Raw genomic sequence first — 20048 nt, forward strand, 5'->3', positions numbered from 1 at the left:
ACCCGCCATTTGAAGGATGGTGAATTTTAATTGTACACCAAAAGATAATCTTGCAGGACGTTGCAGCTGGATGAACATTGATAAACAACTCAGTGGACAATGAATTGCGGTCAACACTTTTTCACTCAGTGTTTTTTTTTCTCTCTTTTTCACACACACAAACACATGAACGCACGCAGATGAGCATTCTTAATGATGGTTTGCAATCGTTATTTGAGTAATTTCTATTTATAAAGACTTTCAAATTGTTCCAATATTTTGCTTTATATATATTTTGTTTGCTGGTTTGCTTGCGTGGCAGAAAGGAAATCCATGACCAAAGAAACAAAAACAAAAAAGAGAGAAAGAAAGAAAGAAGTTTTATAATCTCTTAGCTCCTCTTCCAAAAAAAATTGGACTCTAGGCGCTAATCGCAAAGAATCCTACGACACTTGGTACTTTTTTGTCGGAGGATGGGGGACGGAATTAGGAAGCCGAAGTCCCCGGATGGACTGTGGACGGTGGTCTGCGAGAAAGGGCTGAGCTCAATTCCATCTCAATCAAGCCAGCAAGGATGTGGCGCAGGCAAAGACGAGACGGTGGGAAGGGTGGTGGGGCTGATGGCCGGACGGGTGGGTGGATGTCACGTCGAATGGGAAGCCAAAAGAGGGAGAGTTGGTGGCAGACAGCAATTCCATTTAGCTCGCTCCGTGCCGCCGAACGGCCGTCCGCGACCAAACGGATTCAATGAATAATTATCGGACCTCAGTCAGCGAGGTTCATTCTCATTTCGCTATGCACGGCCATTTTCAATCCAATCTTTATCTCTTCCTCGTGGTATTGCGAGAAAGAAAGAGAAACAGCGAGAGAAAGGAGGAGTTTCAGGAGAGGTAGAACGGAGGAGTGCAGAAAGTTTTTTTTAATTTTTGGTTTGGTGGTGGTTGAGGGGGGAGGGATGCCGTGTGATGTTCCTTTACTCATGATTGAAATTTTAATGGCAAATATTTTCTTTCATTTTCTGCCTTATCCAAGAGACGGTTCTCTCTTTGAAGTTCACAGGCGCCGTAAATCTCTGTAATCTTGCACTTGGCCTTCTAGTGACGCCATTGGCGGTAAACAACCATCGGACTTTTTTTTTTAAATATTCCTTTTTTTTTTTTATCGAAGTTCACTTCTAACTTATTCGATAAAAAAATTTCAAGAAGAAAGTGTCGGACGAAAAGATTCTCCGAAGTTAATGTTTCACGTTCCATTGAAGCATACGATAAATTTGATGGAAATGTAATTTTCAAGACAAGATGTAGAACCTGGTTCAGTCTGGTTCTGCCTCGAGGGTTCCAGCTGAGTGTTTTAAGTCAATGACATTAACGAAAATTTTACTGGAAGTTGGCTGGGTGACTCACGCACAGACTCATGTATGCAAACATAGGATGAAGCTATGTTATTACGAATTAAACACTGATCGTGAAAAGATAAAACTCACAGACGAACACAAACAGACAAATTCTGTTGTATTTCCTTTGTCATGAGACTTGCAAGCACGCTGTCTAACAGAATTACAATCTCAGATTGACAGACTTACAATTTACAGTCAAAGACATGCAGACAAACATTTCACATGCAAGCAATCAGACTAACCCACGTTGCATGATCAAGAACATTTCGTTGCCGTGTTCACCACCACGACATCTAGGCCTGTCTTATTTATGCCTTCAACCTCAACCTTGCCTTCATCTTTCCTCCCGTATCAGTAACACCACCCTGCCCTTCCTCCCCCCTCTCCCATCCGGTGCCTCCCTGTGCAGTCAGAGCTTCCCTGTGTCCTCATTCTCTTCGTGATACAGGCTCCACGATGTGGGAGACCTTTATCAAGGGCCGGAGAAAGGGCTTCCATTAATGGAATCACTCGCCGTCTGAAACCAAATCCAGCGAGCGCCAGGACAAATCCTCCATCTTCCTCATCTTGCGTGCTGCCGTGTGAGAGCTCGTCGGTGATTTTTACCTGCGGAGCTGCTCTTTGTCTTTGTCTGTCTGTTCGTCTGTCTGTCAAATTTTTTCTCTTCTTTCTTTCTGTTCTTCGCGTACACACAGACTCGCACACGCATACTGTTGGATAACGGTAATTTAAAGACTGTGAAGTTAAAAATATCCCAAAAATGAGGATTAGCATTTAATAAATTTTCATAATTTGATTCACAGATTAAAAATAGATAATTATTAAACAAAACTTGCTGCTGTGAAATAGCCTCTGCTTCCAGACCTGAAAGATTTAGTTTTGTCAGAAATTACATTACCGATCGACAAGTTTTGTTCATCCCTACTATTCTTTTCTTTTCTTTTTTTCAGTGTTCTTTTTATTTATTTTATTTCCTTCGGTATGTGCCTTTTTTATTTTATTTTATTTATATGCAAGTAAAGGAAAGAAATACATTTTACATACAGCTCAACACAAAATCATTTATTTGTTTTGAAAAATTATATTCTTTGAATCCTAGGTTCCTTCGTTTAACTGCCATTGACCTTTTTTCGTCTTTGTTTATTGTATTTATTTCACCTTCATTGTCCACCATGATTTATGATTAACACGATAGTATGTCATGAATGATAGACAGAAAGATGTGTGTTTGTCGGTACACAACAGTGATGTTTGCCACTCAGGTGTTGTTTTGAAACAGTCACGCTTGCACAGCTTAGGGGAGACAACTCTAAGTGCTATTTGTAATCAGTTTTTTCTTTCACCCCACTTTTTTTTCCGCCGATCTGTCAGAAGAAAGAAGGGGAGGGACCAGGTAGCACTGAAGTTACCTCAGTAAGGTTCGGCGATAGCATCATCCGAACACCTGCGCAGGTAGGCAGCCGCTGAGCCGGTTAAAGCCCATGTTTCTCCCCTTTACCAGGGGCGATCACTCTCCTGGATCGAGGTGCCCGTTTACGGCTTCCGGGCTTAGGGTGGATTAGAGGTACAGGGATATAGCATATTGTCATCCTGATCCCGGGACCTGTCACAATCAGTTATACTCTCTCTCCCCACTTCTCCTGCCTCTTTTTCTCTCCTTCCCAGTCAAGCCATCGCTCTCTCCTTGTGTGTACCTGTGTTTGCTGTCGTATGTGCGATCAGGTTTGTTTGTCCCAAGCTTGTCTTACATACAGCGATGTAAAAGTACGTACGTGCGATCTTCCTTGTGGCATCTTCTGTCATCTATCAACCAATGGAGTAAATTATTTACAATGTCGGTTTATTAAAAGTGCATCGTTTACAACCAGTAGAGGTTTACGAGGTACTCAATATTAAAGGAGTAAAAAAATAAAAATAAAAATAAAAATAAAAGAATGAAACCAGACCGCAGTAAGTATCGTGCGTCGTTACCTTCCAGGTATTCGTGGGTTTGACTCACTGATCTATATTTAGGAACCTGCGCACGTTGTCATCTCACCTGGCGCACGTGGTCTCCTATTTCCGGATACACCTTTGCAGTAAATGCCACTGTGTTCCTAGACAACTTTAACGATGTTTTAAAAATTGTATTATTGAACCCACAGAGTAGTGTGTTCTGATAACACCCTCCTCCTGCACAGCCTTTGACCTCTGACTTTCAACCTTTCATTTATTTGTTGGGTTAGTGGTGGTGGAATGTGGAGCTTCAGCTCAATGTATCACTCATCTTGAGTTTTATTTATTTTATTTTTTTTTTATTATTTTTTTTTCCATTTCTAACTTTGAAGTCCACGTGTAATTTCATCGCTGGGTGGTGTCGTGTAGTCGCCATGCTCTACTCCGGCAGGTCGGCCTTTACACAGACCCACTTTTATGGTCGTTTTACGAAGTGTCACCAGCAGCAGTGGTGCGCCATGTGCGGTGAAACTATCATCTGTCAGTAATAAAAACTCGCCTTGTGATGCCAGCGCCTCCTGGCGAACAATGGACGAAGCTCACGCAGGGCTTGACACCGTAATGAAGTCGTGTATCATCGCCGGGATCGTTTTCATTAATTGTTATTTTTCTGTGATGCTACACAAACCTGAGCCTGTAATAATTTCACCAGCATCCACTAGGACCTTCTCTTCTTATTTAAACAATCATTCATAGCAAACAATTTAATTTACCTGTGTGATATAATTATCTCACCATACCGGGCTTGTGTCAGTCAAAGGTCCTCGGAAAGAACATTATTTTTAAATGGCAGTTAATTTTCGCTATCAAAATGTTATATTCTCAGAACCCTGCTCTCAGGTTTAAGTCGGGACCATAAAGCAAGACAACCACATCCTCCACTTTACTTGTTTGTCGAAACAAGTTGCTGTTGATTATGAGGATGAAAATTACATTACTCGAGCGGAGTGGACCGCAGGAATCGATCTTTAAACATATGGTGCTGATAAAAGATGTCAGGCGACAGGCGATAAGTCGGCTGCGAAAGAGTTCGGAAAGGGGAGAAGAAAAAAAAAAGATGAAAACCGGTTGAAGAAATTGAGAAAAAAAACGAAAAAATCAAGACGAGCAGAATGAATTAGAAGACATGTTAGTTTGACATATGACCACCAGGTTGTCGTTCAACAAGAACCTTGGCCTTCCATATGATCAGGACTAGTATTGAAAAATTGGAGTGCATCAGATTGCAGTCTTACTGGAGTTTGGGTACAGACCTTTGAAGCACAGCTGCAGGTGTGGAAACGGGTATCTGTAACTATTCTACAGCCGCCTTACTCAAGGTCCTTCTCACCTCGTTGCCTATTTCGGGAGAACCTGCCAATGAAAGATTGTGGATGGCTAAACAAGATCGTCCATCTTCCAGAGAAGGCGGTTGGTGCGCAGTTGATAACATTTCCTGATGTTTGTAACTGACTGAAGGTAGTCAGGTCTTTGTGAGTCTTCATTTCTATATTCTGCAGCGAAGACAATTTAAGCACTCGTTTTCAGGCCCTAGAAATAAAAGGTGCAAAGCCCTGGTTTTAGAGAACAATAATTTTATAGATAACAATGAAACAATATCATTCATGGATATATAAATTTATATATTTCTTTACATAATTCATTATCACACATTTTTATACTTTTCTTCCATATATATATATACACATATTAATTTGGCTTACCTTTGTGTCCTGGCGCGTGACAAAGGCATCAAGCTAGAGCTGTTCTAAGCCAGGCAGGTGCGGAACAGCTTACCTGCAAAGGCTCGTGCCCACAATTCATGTTTGCGACTCGCACATATTTCACTGGGTAGTCCCCTTCCGACACCCCCATATTTCAGGTGACGATGCTTCTAGACGAAAGTGTCACAAGACACACCTGCCTAAGCCTTGCATGGTTATGGATGATTGCATAGGTAAGAGGATCACATGCAAGGCGTTTGTCTTACCAGAGGTGATGTCCCACGAGGTAGTAGTCACGCTTCACTGACTTGATTCTTAAACGAGGGCGCGAACGCACTGACACACACACACACTTGTCTCCGTTTTTTGATCACAAATTTTTATTTTTAACTGAATGAATATTGATGTGAATGTCTCGATGATTAATTATCTGTAGTGTCCCTAATGTCTTTCATATACCGTGTGGACGACCCGACCCACCAGCCTGTAGATATCCCAGCAACTCAAAGGTCGCACTTTCGGTTTCGCGGTTTGTCATCCAATCATGCAGGCCTTCGCTACCCACCCCACCCCGCTTCTTCTTCCTTCACCCACTCCTTTACGACTCCTTATCTGTGTGGGACCTGTTGTCGGACTCATAAAACTCGCCGACAGTCTGCGAGGGATTAAACACCGCACAATATGGCTGCTCGTCCTGAGGGCAGATGGTGCGGTCGATGGTTATGCCGAGACGAATATGATCTTTTGGTTTCAGCCAGGATCACTGCAAGTCTTCCTGAGCATGCGGCATCCCACCATTCTTTTTCTTCAGGTGGAGGTTGGGGTGGCTTCATAATTTACGACCAGCCGTATTCAGAGTTTCAAGGACGATACTAATGGCGACGTTGATGGGTCTGTAATCCAGATGGCAGCACTGAGCAGGCGGCCAGTAGACACTGGTGGTTGTTGTTGCTGCTGTTTACTCCGCGTGTTGTTTCTAAATATGACCTTTGTGCACGCTTCGTGGTTGAAGGATCGTTTTTAAAGGTTTTATTTTATTTTTAATGTCATTATTCTGTGATTTTCATGTCTGTTCTTCACGGATACTTACAGTACATCATTTTGAGCTTTAAACCCGGGATAAGCTGTGCTGATAATAAAGCTCGCCTAAGTTAAAACAGGTGTGGGCAGGAAGCAAATTAAAGAGTAGAAGGTAAACTATCAACCTTACAACCTTTCTCTCCCCCTACCCATGTCTTTCTGTGATCAGTACGGCACCCACCCAGTCAAGGTCCACCTCCCACCCAATCTCCTCCCTCTCGGAGGTTGGCGATACCAGGCACGGCGACTGACACATACAGATGGGCTATAAAGTGAGACGTATGTCTCATTACCTCCGAGGGCCCGGATTAGCGTTGCGGATCAAATCTACTGCTCGCCACTTAACCCTCGACCTCGCGCCACGGTGTGCGGACCTTAATGACCATGTCACTGGGCGAGATCGCGTTCCCAGCACCACGTGCACGAGACTCGCGGAAATTGCCTGCCGTCCGACCCATCTACCTACTTATCTACCGACATAGAGGTAGAGGTAGTCTTCATGTGGTGGTCCATTGTCTGCAGCTGCTCTATGACAGCTGCAGGCCATGATCGACTTCTCATCTTGGGGTTCTCGTTTCCCCGCGGACTCTGCGAACAGTTAGTTTGGCCTGTTAGACACCTGTATTAGACACCTGTATTTAACACCTGTATTAGACACCTGTATTTAACTTGTTAGGAACTTGTAGTTTACCTGATACTTCCTTAGCGCTGCCTCTTGTCAGGGTGGATATGCAGCTGGAAGCATTAGTCTCCCCATGAAACAACTAAGCTCTTAGCAGCTGTCGGCGTTAATCGTAATAATCTTAGAGATTAGCAATCGTGTTTCAATATTGTTTAATTATTAATCTATACATTACTGTTACAGATTACGAACTTTTTTTAAGTCAGAGGGCTGGTTATACAGATGACGATGTAATAATCATTAATGTTGATGTAGACGATGGCAAATAATCTCGAAGGGTAGGTGTGGCAAAAAAGATAATGATGCTGCTGCTGATGATGATAATGATCATACTAATAATAATAATAATAATAATAATAATAATAATAATAATTTTCAATCTTTTGTTTTCTATAACAGGTCCAAATTCCGCACAGAGACGGCGAGGTCGCCAAACCTACAGCCGGTACCAGACGCTGGAGTTGGAGAAGGAGTTCCAGTTCAACCACTACCTCACGCGCAAGCGGCGCATCGAGATCGCGCATGCGCTGTGCCTGACGGAACGCCAAATCAAGATCTGGTTTCAGAACCGCCGCATGAAGCTGAAAAAGGAGAAGATCGCCATCCAGGAACTGAACAACAGCTCCAAGGGCAAGGTGCTCGGCAAGGAAGAAGACGGCCGTGGCAGCGACGATAGCGATTCTGGCAACGAGGCCAGCTAGAGTGGCCCTCAGCTACGAGCTCTGTCTACCCGACACTTAGCGGGTATCAAGCTAACCAACCCCAAAGCCTAGCATCCCAGGCGCAGGAGAGACGTGCTCTCAAACTGTCCCTGACAGTTATTCTGGACGTGAGTGCGTTGGCGTCACTCGGTCCAGTCACGTGGCTGGCCACCGGAAGTGCGCCGTCTTGCCAACTTCCTGTTTCTAGTGCAGACTCGTGTCCACCTACACATGACACACCCTACAGGGGACATGACATCTATAAAGTTCATATGACACAAGTATTCGTTCACATGTGTTTACGTGTTGCTCAGAGACCGACTGTCAGCACTGCGAGCTCACAAGACAATATTGGGAGTCACGTGGTCTGGCTATATTTCTTTGAATACATATTTCTCGCCTCCTTCTCGGATGGCAGTGATGGGTAATTTACAGATGCGTTATATTTAGCTGTCATGTGATTGTCACGAGAAATGAATGTGTGTGTGTGTTTTGTAACTTTGCTTACTTCCCCAACTGCCAAACAGTGACCCGAAGTCTCCCTCCCTGAACTAATGTCAGTGTACGATATCATGGAGGTACCTAGGACTGTGTTCTTACTTTGTATGGTATGCACATCCACTGAATACAGACCCGCACTTCCGTTGAAAGTCATACAATGTTCTGGCAACAGTGGAATACGATCCGGCAAGCTATTCCTCCCTGTGATTAAAAACAAGAACTGAGGTGACGAACTTGTGGTCTCGTCGAGAACCACGTGGTCTGTACATGGACAACATAATCAAAGGTACCCTTCAGCCCCTCACAAAGTGCAGTTGAAAGGAGCCGTCTACCCTTCGCCACCCGTAACCACGTGAAGTCGTATACCCGGGGTGGGGTTAGGAAAGAGGACGTTTTGGTAAAGACCTGGTGTCACACGAACCATTACATCTTAATTTTAATTTTTTTGTCTTTGTCGTTAAAGCAGGTTTTCCATAACGATGTTGTTCGCTGATTTGTTCCCAGAAACAAATCTGTATATTCTGATGCATAGAGACAGAAATAGAGTGATAGAAAAGTTTTACTGATTGTCTCCACTCGAGATGTGATGAACCTCTCGCCAACCTAGGATATTCTTGTGAAGGATGCTTGAGGAGTTGTATGTATGTGTGTACGTGTGTATGTGTGTATGTATATAGTTTTCATTGGTCACAAGTTTTCAGCTAAGTCACAGAAGACATTTTCTGGTTCTCAATGCTCTTCAAAGCAGGGGAATGGTTTTGGTTTCTACTCATCATACCACGTCATTTCCCGACAAGCGCATGCGCGGAAGGAGAGAATATGTGTGGTATAAACCTTAGGGGTTCGTTTCTCGTTAAGCGTGCAATAAATGTCACAGGTCAAATACTATTCTCTCCCTTATAACAATCTGTTTGCATGTATAGATGTAAATAATCAACACCTTGTTGTTAAACGAGTGTAGATCTCATCTCTCAGTTCCACCCCGCAAGCTGTCAGGTTATGTTCATAAATCCCACCTTGACAACAAACAGTTGCCATGATCACTTTCTGACCCCATTTTCCAACTTTGTTTGACCTTTATTATCGACACATGTAAACATTTCTGACCCCTGACCTTACCTGTCTGTTCAGCTAACGCAGGTCGTTACTATGAACACGATTCAAACTTTCCTTTTACTTTAGAAAATCTCAGTTCTTGTAAAATTCGGAACTATTATGGTATTATGTAGACTAGAGGGTGTTCTTCGGGTAGATGAAGAAAATATGTTAAAAAAATACATAGCATTTTGAACGAGAAATGAAAGAGGGTGTGAGATGAAAGAAAGGTAAAATGGATGAGATGAAAAAATGAAAAAAGACTTTTATCAACTGTCTCTGTGAACGTAGTAGAAGGTGTGGTGTGTTATGTGTTATTTCTGATTCTTGAACTGAGATGTGAGGGAACATTTAAAAATACTTCCAGAAGCTTGAAGGCAACTAAGATGAATGAAATGTAAATTTTTAAAGTGGAGACTCAGTGAAGTGCAACAAGACTTGAGAAAGTAAGAAAAGGGGAATCACAGGAGAGAGAGATTACAGGTCAATACTGACAAAAAAACATTTTTAAGTTCATTCACTCTATCGCTCATTATCATGTGACAGAACTGTGAGGAAACATTTCAAAGTTTCACAAAAGGACTTCCACAGGACTGTCCTACTGTCTTATTGTGATGTTACACCTGTGCACCCGGACTGTGGACAAATACAGGATTCGAACCTGCCTGAGTGTTGGCAGGGAGAAAAAAAAAAAAGACTACAACAGTGTTTCTGTATTATTTAACACAAACTTACTAGCTTTACCTGTCCATGGCTTCACTACTTATAGATGAATGAAGCCAGAGGACCTCGTTAGATGAACTGACCGTTAGAATGTCTGTTTTGCAAGCGAGTGTCATGACAAACAAATATTTTATTATCAGAGTATTTCTCTTATTTTTCTCTGTCGCTTCGTTCCGGTGTTTCTCTCTAGTTTTGTCACATTTTGTGTCACTATATATATTGTTTTCAAGGTGTGACAGCCTCTCACCTGAAATAGTTCAGTGTATCATTATTGATGCTTGTGTGCATCGACACTAGCGCCACCAACCTGTGGTTAATACTCGTTGTCAGCTGTTCCCCATCTGTATCTGGCTTTTGTCGTTCGTCAAGTGAATGTCTACCATTTTGTACTGCAAACATTTTGATGTGCATTGTATTTTATTATAATTATTATTCCCGTGAACTTTAACCTGTGTATTATTTCCTCATGAAACGGGTAAATCAGAACAAAACGAGAACATAAAGGGTACCAATATGGCGGCGTAGGTCTCTGACAATCTTTTTTCTCAGACGCTTTAAGACAATGCTGGAGATTTTTGATTACAGGAAATTTCAGACATGTTTGTATTTCCCTGACTAGCATTGAAATTTGATTGTGGAGAGTGCTTGATGCATTCACAGGTTGGGTTACTTGTGTGGTGTGGTGTTATTCGTCGTGATTTTATTTTTATTCTTTCTTTCCTTCTTTTCTTTGTCTGTCTCCCTTTTTTTAGTTATGGTAATTAATATGAGAGTAAATACCCGTGGGTGTATGTCTGAATGTGTGCAGGAAACTGTTTGCTATGTACAAACCTAATCTCGCTAGATACACATTTGCTGTGTAGTTACTGCCTTGTAGTCTGCTGTAGGTATTGTCAGAGGTTGGAGCTGGAAAACTCGTATTAGCAGTGAACAGGCCCCGAGTAGGTCGTGCTGAAAACATAGTTCGTATACTAGTTTGCAATTAGTCTCAATAGTTCATCACAAGCTCCTCGTTTTCATAGGGTACTGTCTCAGTTGTTTTATTTCTGCCACTGCCTAAGTTTTTTGTCATCAAGGATCATCGTTCACTAATTTCTTCACTTATCCCAAAGAGATACCCCATCTCATAATTTTAAAGCTATTTCATAGTATTTTTATTTCATTTATTTTTTAATCCCATCATGCACACACCCTAACACATAAAAACAAAGTGTAGTATTGACAAACTGGGAGGAGGGTGTAGATGGGACACGGGGGGTATTGACGAGGGTAGGTTGTATACAAAACTTTATTGTCATTTTGTAGCGACACTTGAGGTCGCTGCAATAAAATGAAAATAAATAATCAGTGAGCGGGGTGGGTGGGAGTAAATCAAGATTTGTACTTAAAATAAAAATAATAGTCATGAACGTGCCAGTCTCGTGACTGCAGCAACATTGAGAGCAATAATACACTAAACATTACCTCATTCCAGACTTGCTTGCTTCCTGTGCTAGAGTGGTTCCTTCTGCTGATCGATGGCTTTCCTATCGCCATGCAAATTAGCTTCCCACCCACCCTTTACTAACCACCCTTCACCCTCCCACTGGCATTATCATCTCACAAACTTCTCATCTTGTTGTCCTGTACCACCCTTGGTACCATCACCAGGTCACAACTACGAATATTGTCTGTATATTGTGAATTTATTTGTACAACAATGTGTTATTTTCATTTTTACCTCTCTCTCTCTCCTATCTCTCTGTAAACCACTCAACACTCGGGACTCTGCTCCCATTGTTGTTGTAATGCGTTGCCCGTGGCAACCACAGAACGAGAATCAGTGTTTTGGTGACACAAAGAAATCGTTTTCCGTGTCATTAGCGTTTGTGTTCACAGTTCGCTCGGGCGCAGATTATTCTGTGTTAATGTGGGATATGTGACTTGTGACCTGTGACTTGTGAACCCAGTCTGATGATCTTTACCGTACAAAGGATTGTCCCTTGTTTTCAGTATTGTTTTTCGGTCGCAATAAAAACGAGGTGAAATATGTGTGTAGCTGTTGGAAAGCTTTTTTCTTTCATAAATCTTCTTTTTGTTTTTGTTTGTTTGTCTGTCTGTTAGTTTCTCTTCTTTGTCTCCGTTCTTTTTCTTGTTTTCTTCATTCTCTCTTTATCTTTTTCTTCCTTTTTCTCTATCGGTGTGCAAGCGTGACTGTTTGCAAGAAAATTCATTGTCAGACTCTATGCTTGATTATACTATGTATGGCTGCCTTCTGTGTGCCTGTACTAAAGTCTGTGTGAGCGGAATGAAATTACACAATTCTCAACTCACTGAAGTTCGCTTCCAGGGATATATTTGTATAACCTTTGGTCAAAATCCAGTCCCATGTGGTCAAAATATGGGGATGACCTGTAAACCTGACAAAGCAAGAAAACAAAATTCTTAAACCTGTGAAACTGCCGTTACACTTTCACAGTAAACAGCTTCAAAATTCCCGAAAAGAGAAAGAAGAAAACCACAAAAATCAACATGCAAAGAAAATGATGAAAGCCATGATTTCACCAGTATACCTATATTCCGTTATGCAGTCAATGCTACGACCAATGGGAAAACTGAGGTGATATAAGTATCAGTGTCTATTCGTGACCTCACTGGGTTTCGATCTCTGACTGTGCAAAACTACAGCATTACCCACCTTTAATCCACAGTTATGGCCCGTGTGTGAGAAGGTGACCACTGGATTATCATTTCATTGTTTGTTTGTTTTTGGAGGGAGGGATATATTTTGAATCTGGTTTTGCGTATATTCAAGGAAGTCTCATTTCGTAATTGTAAATCGGTCTATCCCGCTCCATCCGATTCTAATTTTTGAAACGGCAGTGTTATTAAGTCGATAACAAACTCTGACCATTGAACTTATTTGCTGCCTTGTTTTCTCAAAGTACCTGGAAACGGACAGGGAAAGAGGTTCCCCCAACCACCACCTGCCAGCTCTGTGAACACTGACACTCCAACAAACTTACTGCTAAGTGTAATTCCACACCTTTGACAGGTGTGAAAACAGGGGACTGAGGACCAGATGGCGTGGAAGGACAGAAACATTACTTTTTACATGCCAGGCGACAAAACCAGAGGGCGGGGGTCCTTGTGAGCAATCAAACGAAGGTGAAAATCTGTTAGTTATCGACAATGATTTAACTTGTTGCATAACATTGCTACCTCAATATTTAAAGATTTTTTTTTAATTACATGGAAAGTTGAAATTTTTGGTTGGAATTACGGGAGAGCAAAACTTGTTTAATGATTTCTACTTGATCAGCAGGTCACATTGGTAAACGAAAATCTCTCATTATTTAGTAGTCTCCCTACACAACTGTAAACAATCATTAAACAAACAGTAAGATCGAAGCCTGGACAACAGATTGTCGTGGTACCGGTGATATAGTTAAACCCTTCGCTGTGGTGGTGAGAAGCGGACGAAGGAAAAAAAAATAAAACAGAAGCAACAAGTCTCGAAAAGTCAACAACACCCCGCAAAGAGGCGCCCCCAAAAGCTGGTGTTTGGATTCGCAGCCATCAGCACCACCACCTTCCGAAGAACAACGACCACCACACAAGGTATGGAAGTTGTCACGGCGGGCGGCGGGTGTCTGGTTACCGCCCCTGTCATGGTGGCGCTTATTCATGGTGGGGCTCGCCCTGGGCTGCGAGTCAGTGACAAAAGTCAAGGCTCGATTTAAGCAAATTAAGTGTCGGATGGTAAACTTCTCCGGTCGGTGGGAGGAGAAGGGATACCGTCGATTAATGGCTAACTGAAACTAGAGATGTCTCTCTCTCCACTGAAACGGAAAGTCCCAAACTTGACGCTGCTGTCGCCATTCCAGATGGCAACGAGACCAAAAAAAAAAAAATTGCCATTCGTTAAGCAACGAAATGAAAGAATGCTGACATTTACCAATATGCAATTCTTTGAATGTATACAACAACATTAATTCATTTACATCACAGTTATTTGCCAGTTGAAACTGAGGTACAAGGTTTTTGGTTCTAGAAAAACATCACATTATCAACTCAAATTACTTACTCCTCAGCCCTGCCATGAGTTGACCTGGAGTTCACGAAATATATTGCGAGAATCAGTAGCCCGTCGGTTAGTGGGCTCTTTCTTGAAGCAGATCATAGGTGCGAGCCTGTGAATTCCCCACCCACCTGCCCTATTCAGTAGAAACGGGTATCTCTACCTACCTGCTTTCCCAGGTAACTTACGAAAGGTGAAAGGTTAGGCTTCAGGATGTAAGACCACATATTTTTATAATCTGAGTGGCAGTTCTGTGAATACAAAATTTGCATCGATCATTATTTTATTCATTTATTTGGTACATGTGAGAGAGAGTGGTAGGATAGAGCAGCGGTAGGTGGCGCAGTGGGTGAGGCACGTATCACCACGACAATAAAACTCGAGTGTCGCGGGTCTCAGTCTCGGCTGTGAGAAAAAAAAATCCTGTTTACAGGGCTGAACGGCCAAAGTCTTCTCCAGGTACTCCAGTTTCTTCCACCCTGTGTGTGTGTGTCGTGTGCATGTTCATGAATGAAGTTCGGTTGACCCAGGGAGAAAAAAATGTGTTCTCGTGAACCTGTGTAAAAGCGTTTTGACCTCGACATTGGTGTTGCTAATAAAGAGCTCGATAAAATATCGCTTTAACTGAAACTCTCCCTCTTTGGGTGTGGGTGAGAGAGAGAGAGAGCAGACATGGGATGGTGTTACAGCAGGACGACGTGGTCTGATGCCGGAAGTCAACCCAATCCATCAACTTCCTGCCGCCGCTCCATAAACGTCCACAGCAGTCGCCTGGTGAAGACCACCTACACTGCCAATGAAAGCTACCGGTCTACACCCTGGGTACCCAGCACATTAAACTGCCAGTACTCCTGCCCAGGTACAATATACACACACTGACGACAAATGGTTCATGTGCCCTCGAGTTACAGTTCTGTCGTCGAGAAGCTGGGGTGGACAGTGTACCCCTACAACAAACCAACCGTTGATAAATGTTTTCCACGATACACGATCCTCTGACAAGCGCCATTAATGTCGAACCGTGCAGCTACTCAGCTGAAGCCAGTTTCGAACAATTAAATAAATAAAAGCCGAGACGGAAGTAATTTGGGGCGAGAGGTGGTCTGACAATGACAAGTCTGTAACATTTTGTCGCCGGTGACAGCCACCACTTGCCAAAGTCTCTTCATTGACACGTGTGAGGTGATCTTTACCTCCATCTTCATGCCCATCTTCATTTTTTCTGACTTGTATGTCAATCTGCTGGAAGGTTATCATTTAAATCAGGTTCACCGTGTCATATACTCCTGCCTTAACTTTTTTCTGAATGTTTTCAATTGCAAATTTCAAATATCACTCATATGCAATAATCTGTTTTTGACAATGTCCTTCTTTGGCAATGGTTAATATGCTTTGTCAATTTCTGATCTAACCGAAAAAATTCCTTGCAAGCTTTAATTTTATTTATTTATTACTTTATTTTTTATTTTTGAAGTGTCTTATGTAATTATTTCATACATTAATTTTATTACAAAAGTCTGTCATAAAATTACATTTCATGGATTAATCAAATGCACGAAGCGAAGACCTTATATTTTCAAATTTAGAGAAAAATGTTTTGGCTAGACATTTGGACACCAATAAAATTGTTTAACCAAATTAACTTTTAAAAAAGAGAAAAGATTCAAGCATTCTTGCATACTCTGACATAAATTTTATTTAAACCGAAGAGAGCCAATAATTTTATAGCAAAAGGTTTTCAAACACAACTAAACACAGATTAACAGCTAAGACACCTGTCCAAATGTTTCAACGATTAGCTTAGTGATAATGAACAGACTTCTTTGGCAAATCTCAGTCAATCAATTTAACTGCTTGCTAAACTTTGCTTTCCTTTCTGGCAACATACTTTCTTCAATACAAAAGCAAACAAGAATTTAATCGGTGGAAAAGCTAAATTTTTTGCAGAGGATCTTTTTTGCTTGATATGTCTATCCACAGTTCTTTCCCTGGATTTATTTTTAAACATATTTCATTGATTCGGATTAGTATTGTTCAGTTATTAAAGGCATACACCATTCTCTCTAGAAGGTGTAATAATGGAATACACAATAAAAGCTGTTTCTATTGACTTTGAATTAGAGTGGAGTGACCCTGGAAAGGGTCTTCTGATGGTAATGTCCATCTGCCTTTCTCTTTGCTCGTGAGCCTTTGTTTTCCCATCTCTGGCTGTAAGAATAACGACCCAATAAAGGAAAGAAGATGGTGAAGGAAAGTGGTTCCACAATCCGTAGGAAAAAGTAAGCGGGTACAGTATTTAGAAGCCAAGAGGCCAACTTTCTACTTCCCGGCTTTGACCCTTCCTGATATATTCAGTAACATCTTCCTTCTGGTCAGCTGACACGTGGACAAGGTGGGACCGCTCATACTCAAAAATCTCAAGCGAGCACCGAACCAACAAGGTTCTAATCCACAGTCGAGCACAAAACAGAGTGACAACTCCTGTACAGCAGATTCTCAGGAACGATAATTTAAACATTTTTTTTTTTTTTTGGCTACTGAACAGACGTAAGGGAGGAGTGTGGGGTGTAAATGAAAAGTGGTCCACCCCCATTCCCACCCCTACCAGATGAAGGCTGGGTTTCATGCATGGTTAGGTCAGTAGTTTGTTTGCCTAAGAAGTGTCTCATGCTCAGAGAGCAAAAGGTTGAGCTAAACAGAACTGGCCTCGTCTTTATTTTGCTACACGCCTGGTTTTTTTTTTTTTTTTTCTCTCTCACTCCGGCCGTCCCATGAACTGATTCACGAAAGAGAAAAAAAGAGAGCAAAAACAAAGGTCATGTGGAAAAGACGTCTCACAAGTTCACTGGTCCAAAGAAGCATCGCCATAACTTCAGCTTCAACGCCTGCCTCATGAGGCGCAATGTGATTCAAACGACAACCGCCACTGACGCCGCTGTCGCCGCCGCCGCCGCCACCGTTCCATCTCAAAAAAAAAAAAAAAGACATCGAGGCTGTCGTCGTCGTTGATCTGTCGGAGGCTAAAAACGTTTGATCATTTCCTCGTCACTGATGTTTAGCTACAGCCACGACCACCACGCTGTTTAGAAACGGTGATCTTCCCGAGGACGGGAGCACAGAAGAGGGGTGGGCGCGGTGGATGAAGAAGGATGGGTGAGTGTGGAGGGATAGCTTGTGGGAAGGGAGGGGGAAGGGCTTGCGGGTGGGAGGAGGTGGTGGTGAGGCTTGGAGGTGGTGTGTAACAAAACACAGGCGTGGATTATCGAACGACGGCACGGTCGAGCTGCCGTGATGGAGCAGGCCGGCCATAAACCTTTCAAGCCACGTTTGCTTCGCCCGGGCCCGAAGACGACGGTGCCATTGGCGAAGGATGTTTATGTGACACTTCTAAGTGCATCGTGTCTCCCGCGCACACGGCACCGCACAGGTCCGAACAGAGGGCCTGGTGCACGGCCAGTTGTCTCCCCTCGCTCTCTCCTCAAGACGGTCTGATCAGCACTTGCTTTCATCAGACCCCCAATCTTCTAATTTTTTTTTTTTTTTTTTTTTTTTTTTGTGGGGTGAGGGTGCAGAGGAGATGCGTTTTTGTGTGAGATCTTAATTTCCTTGAGAAATTCTTTCTGTCAAATAAGTCAAACATCCAATCTTCGGAGAAGACCAACTCTTTAATGATATAGTCTAGATGGTATGTGTTTAATAATGTCAGTAGTCTAAAAGCATACTGGATTTTCCTAAGGTTCTAATCTGCATAATTGTGAATGAAATGAATTCTTATACCTTGCCTATGTTTATACATTGTTATGTTGTACAATACTGTACAAAGCGATATACAATGCAATACAAAGCATTTTTATTCCCTCGGGGTATTACATCAGCTCACTCGGTAGCAGTACACAGCTCAATATATTCGATAACAGTTGAAAAGCAAGAACAATGACAGTCACAATACTTACATCACTGTTCGTACAGGTCTACTATACTTCTTTATTACACTACTATACATAAGTTTTACCAGTCCTGTCAAAGTAATCACAAAATCGCCGGTAGATATATGACACTAGTTTTCTCTCTGATCTTCCTCTTTCCCTTTTTCTCTGCAGTTTGTCGTCTTGTGTCTATTCATTTATTTTCACTCACTTGTGCTGGTAAGCAAATACGTGAAAATGATCGACTGACTGACTGAATCAATGAATAAATCAATCTCCCCCACTAATGTATTCGTTTATCCAATGCAATTTTATTTAATACAACAAATTTGACATGGGGAATTCTTCAAACCACAACTAACCCCAATCTGTCTCCTCCCATTTTCATACAAAATACATCGCCAATGCCTGAGGTGGAGAGGCCAGGCCCTCTCTTGAAAATCGTGTCATAAGAGGCGGAAGTGGATAAAAAAATGGGAGCCATGTCCAGAAGGGAGGCAAATCAGGGAGGCTTGCTTAGCGAGCAGCAAGGGTGTTTTGAAAACCCGGAGAGCTGTTTGAATGTGAAAGGACAGCACCTAGGCTGTAGCCACCGTTTGTACTACAGGCTTTAAATCAAGTGGTTCCCAGGTCTCGCCAAAGACACGCGAGCGCGAGAGTTGAGATTTGTTTGTGTCGGCACCGCCTCGCTCCTTTGGCCCTCTTGTTCGCCGCAAAATGGGGACCAGGGTTTCGCCCCCCTTGTGGCCCTGGGCAACACTTGACATCCACGACCCCATTAACAGGTGATCACAATGAACCCTACTCCCTTGCACCTTTGATCACCCGGGGGGACCGACAGCGAACGTCATTTCATGCTTTGGTGCCTCGGGACGGCGGCGGGCTGCAGCCACGACATTCCGCTCGGTCCCCGCTCACAGCCCTCGTCATCTTCACTCGTCCTCCCGTCCCCATTCTATATAAATCACACGAATATTATTACTACCTGTTACATTATCGAAAATTTAATATCATATACGCATAAGATAACCCAATCGTCTGTCATGCACCAGTGAAGCAAGCCATCGATGACAATCTACATAAAATTCTTCATCCCCCGTACAATTAAAGTAACAGATGCACAACATCTCCATGAAAGTAAAATCTACAACATTCATGTAACTCTTTGTAACTGCAGGATCCTTGATAGAAAAATTATAGGAAAATTACATACAAATACTGACTCAAGCACCTATTTAAAATGCAGAATAATATTTTTACATTTTTGGATTAAAACATTATGATCAGCAGTACAAATAATCAGTCAAACAAGTGGATGACCAAGTCTTAATGAACAACATCTTCAATAAAAAAATTAAACAGTATTTACGTATGTCATTCCATTATATAGTTGTCTACTATTATGGATTATGATGCTAGTCAAATTATTTGTAATAGGCATTACTTAACCTACTACCTCCACCCCGCTGTTTATCTCCTATTTAAAGGTTTCTCCTCCCCTCCTTCGTGGGTCGGGAAAAAATAGCCTCAATGCCTTCGTGTAACCTTTTGAGACTAAACTTAGACAAGGAAAGCAAATCATATCTTTTAGCATTGCCACACGCAACTTTGCAGATGTTATGGTCTCAGTGCACAAAAACTTATTTGTCCCTCCAACCCTTCCCCTCTCCCTGAAGCTGTATTTCAGCTGTGACTAATGACAGTGCGATGTCCTTTTTGTCCTGCCCTCTATTCCCGTAGACCTGGCCCACCCTTTTCCTGTCGAGCCAAGAAAAAAAATTTAAAAAGACCGAGGGTCAAATGCTTTCTTGAAATCGTCCTTTGATTACTTTGATGTCTATGCGTGTTCCATGGCGACGTGAAGAACACCCCCAGACTGGGTCGACATTGGCTTTTCTGTAAGTCTCAGCTCGACTTTAGTCCTTTTTTTCAAGCAAAGAACTGCTTACTGTGAAAAGTCACGGCTGAGTGCGTGTGTGAAGGTCCCCCTAGTGTGCGCAGTGGCGCATTCGGCGTGTTCAAACGTCTGTATAAAGAGGGCCTGGCTTTCTCTGTACTAATCGCATGAGGGGAGCTTCTTTCAATCGCCGCCGTTTAGGCGCGGAAAATTTAGTTAATGTGCAACCCATATCAAAGAGGATTCCCAATGCCCAGTCCGCAGTGGAGGGATAAGCATATTCAATGCAAGTCACACGTCCTGAAAAAAG

The 20048-nt window shown here is 42.4% G+C and overlaps 1 protein-coding gene across 1 annotated transcript in view; it reads left to right on the forward strand.

The window, feature by feature from the left end:
- Nucleotides 1–11886, forward strand: part of LOC112556553 (homeobox protein Hox-A5-like) — a 41914-nt gene extending 30028 nt beyond the window's left edge. Inside the window, exon 2 of the mRNA XM_025225660.1 lies at nt 7235–11886. Within this exon, the coding sequence (XP_025081445.1) occupies nt 7235–7536 (302 nt within the window). The 3' untranslated portion in view covers nt 7537–11886. The remainder of the gene's footprint in view (nt 1–7234) is intronic.
- Nucleotides 11887–20048: the final 8162 nt, after the last annotated feature.

Source organism: Pomacea canaliculata, linkage group LG2 (assembly GCF_003073045.1).
Source record: "Pomacea canaliculata isolate SZHN2017 linkage group LG2, ASM307304v1, whole genome shotgun sequence".
Classification (NCBI taxonomy): domain Eukaryota; kingdom Metazoa; phylum Mollusca; class Gastropoda; order Architaenioglossa; family Ampullariidae; genus Pomacea; species Pomacea canaliculata.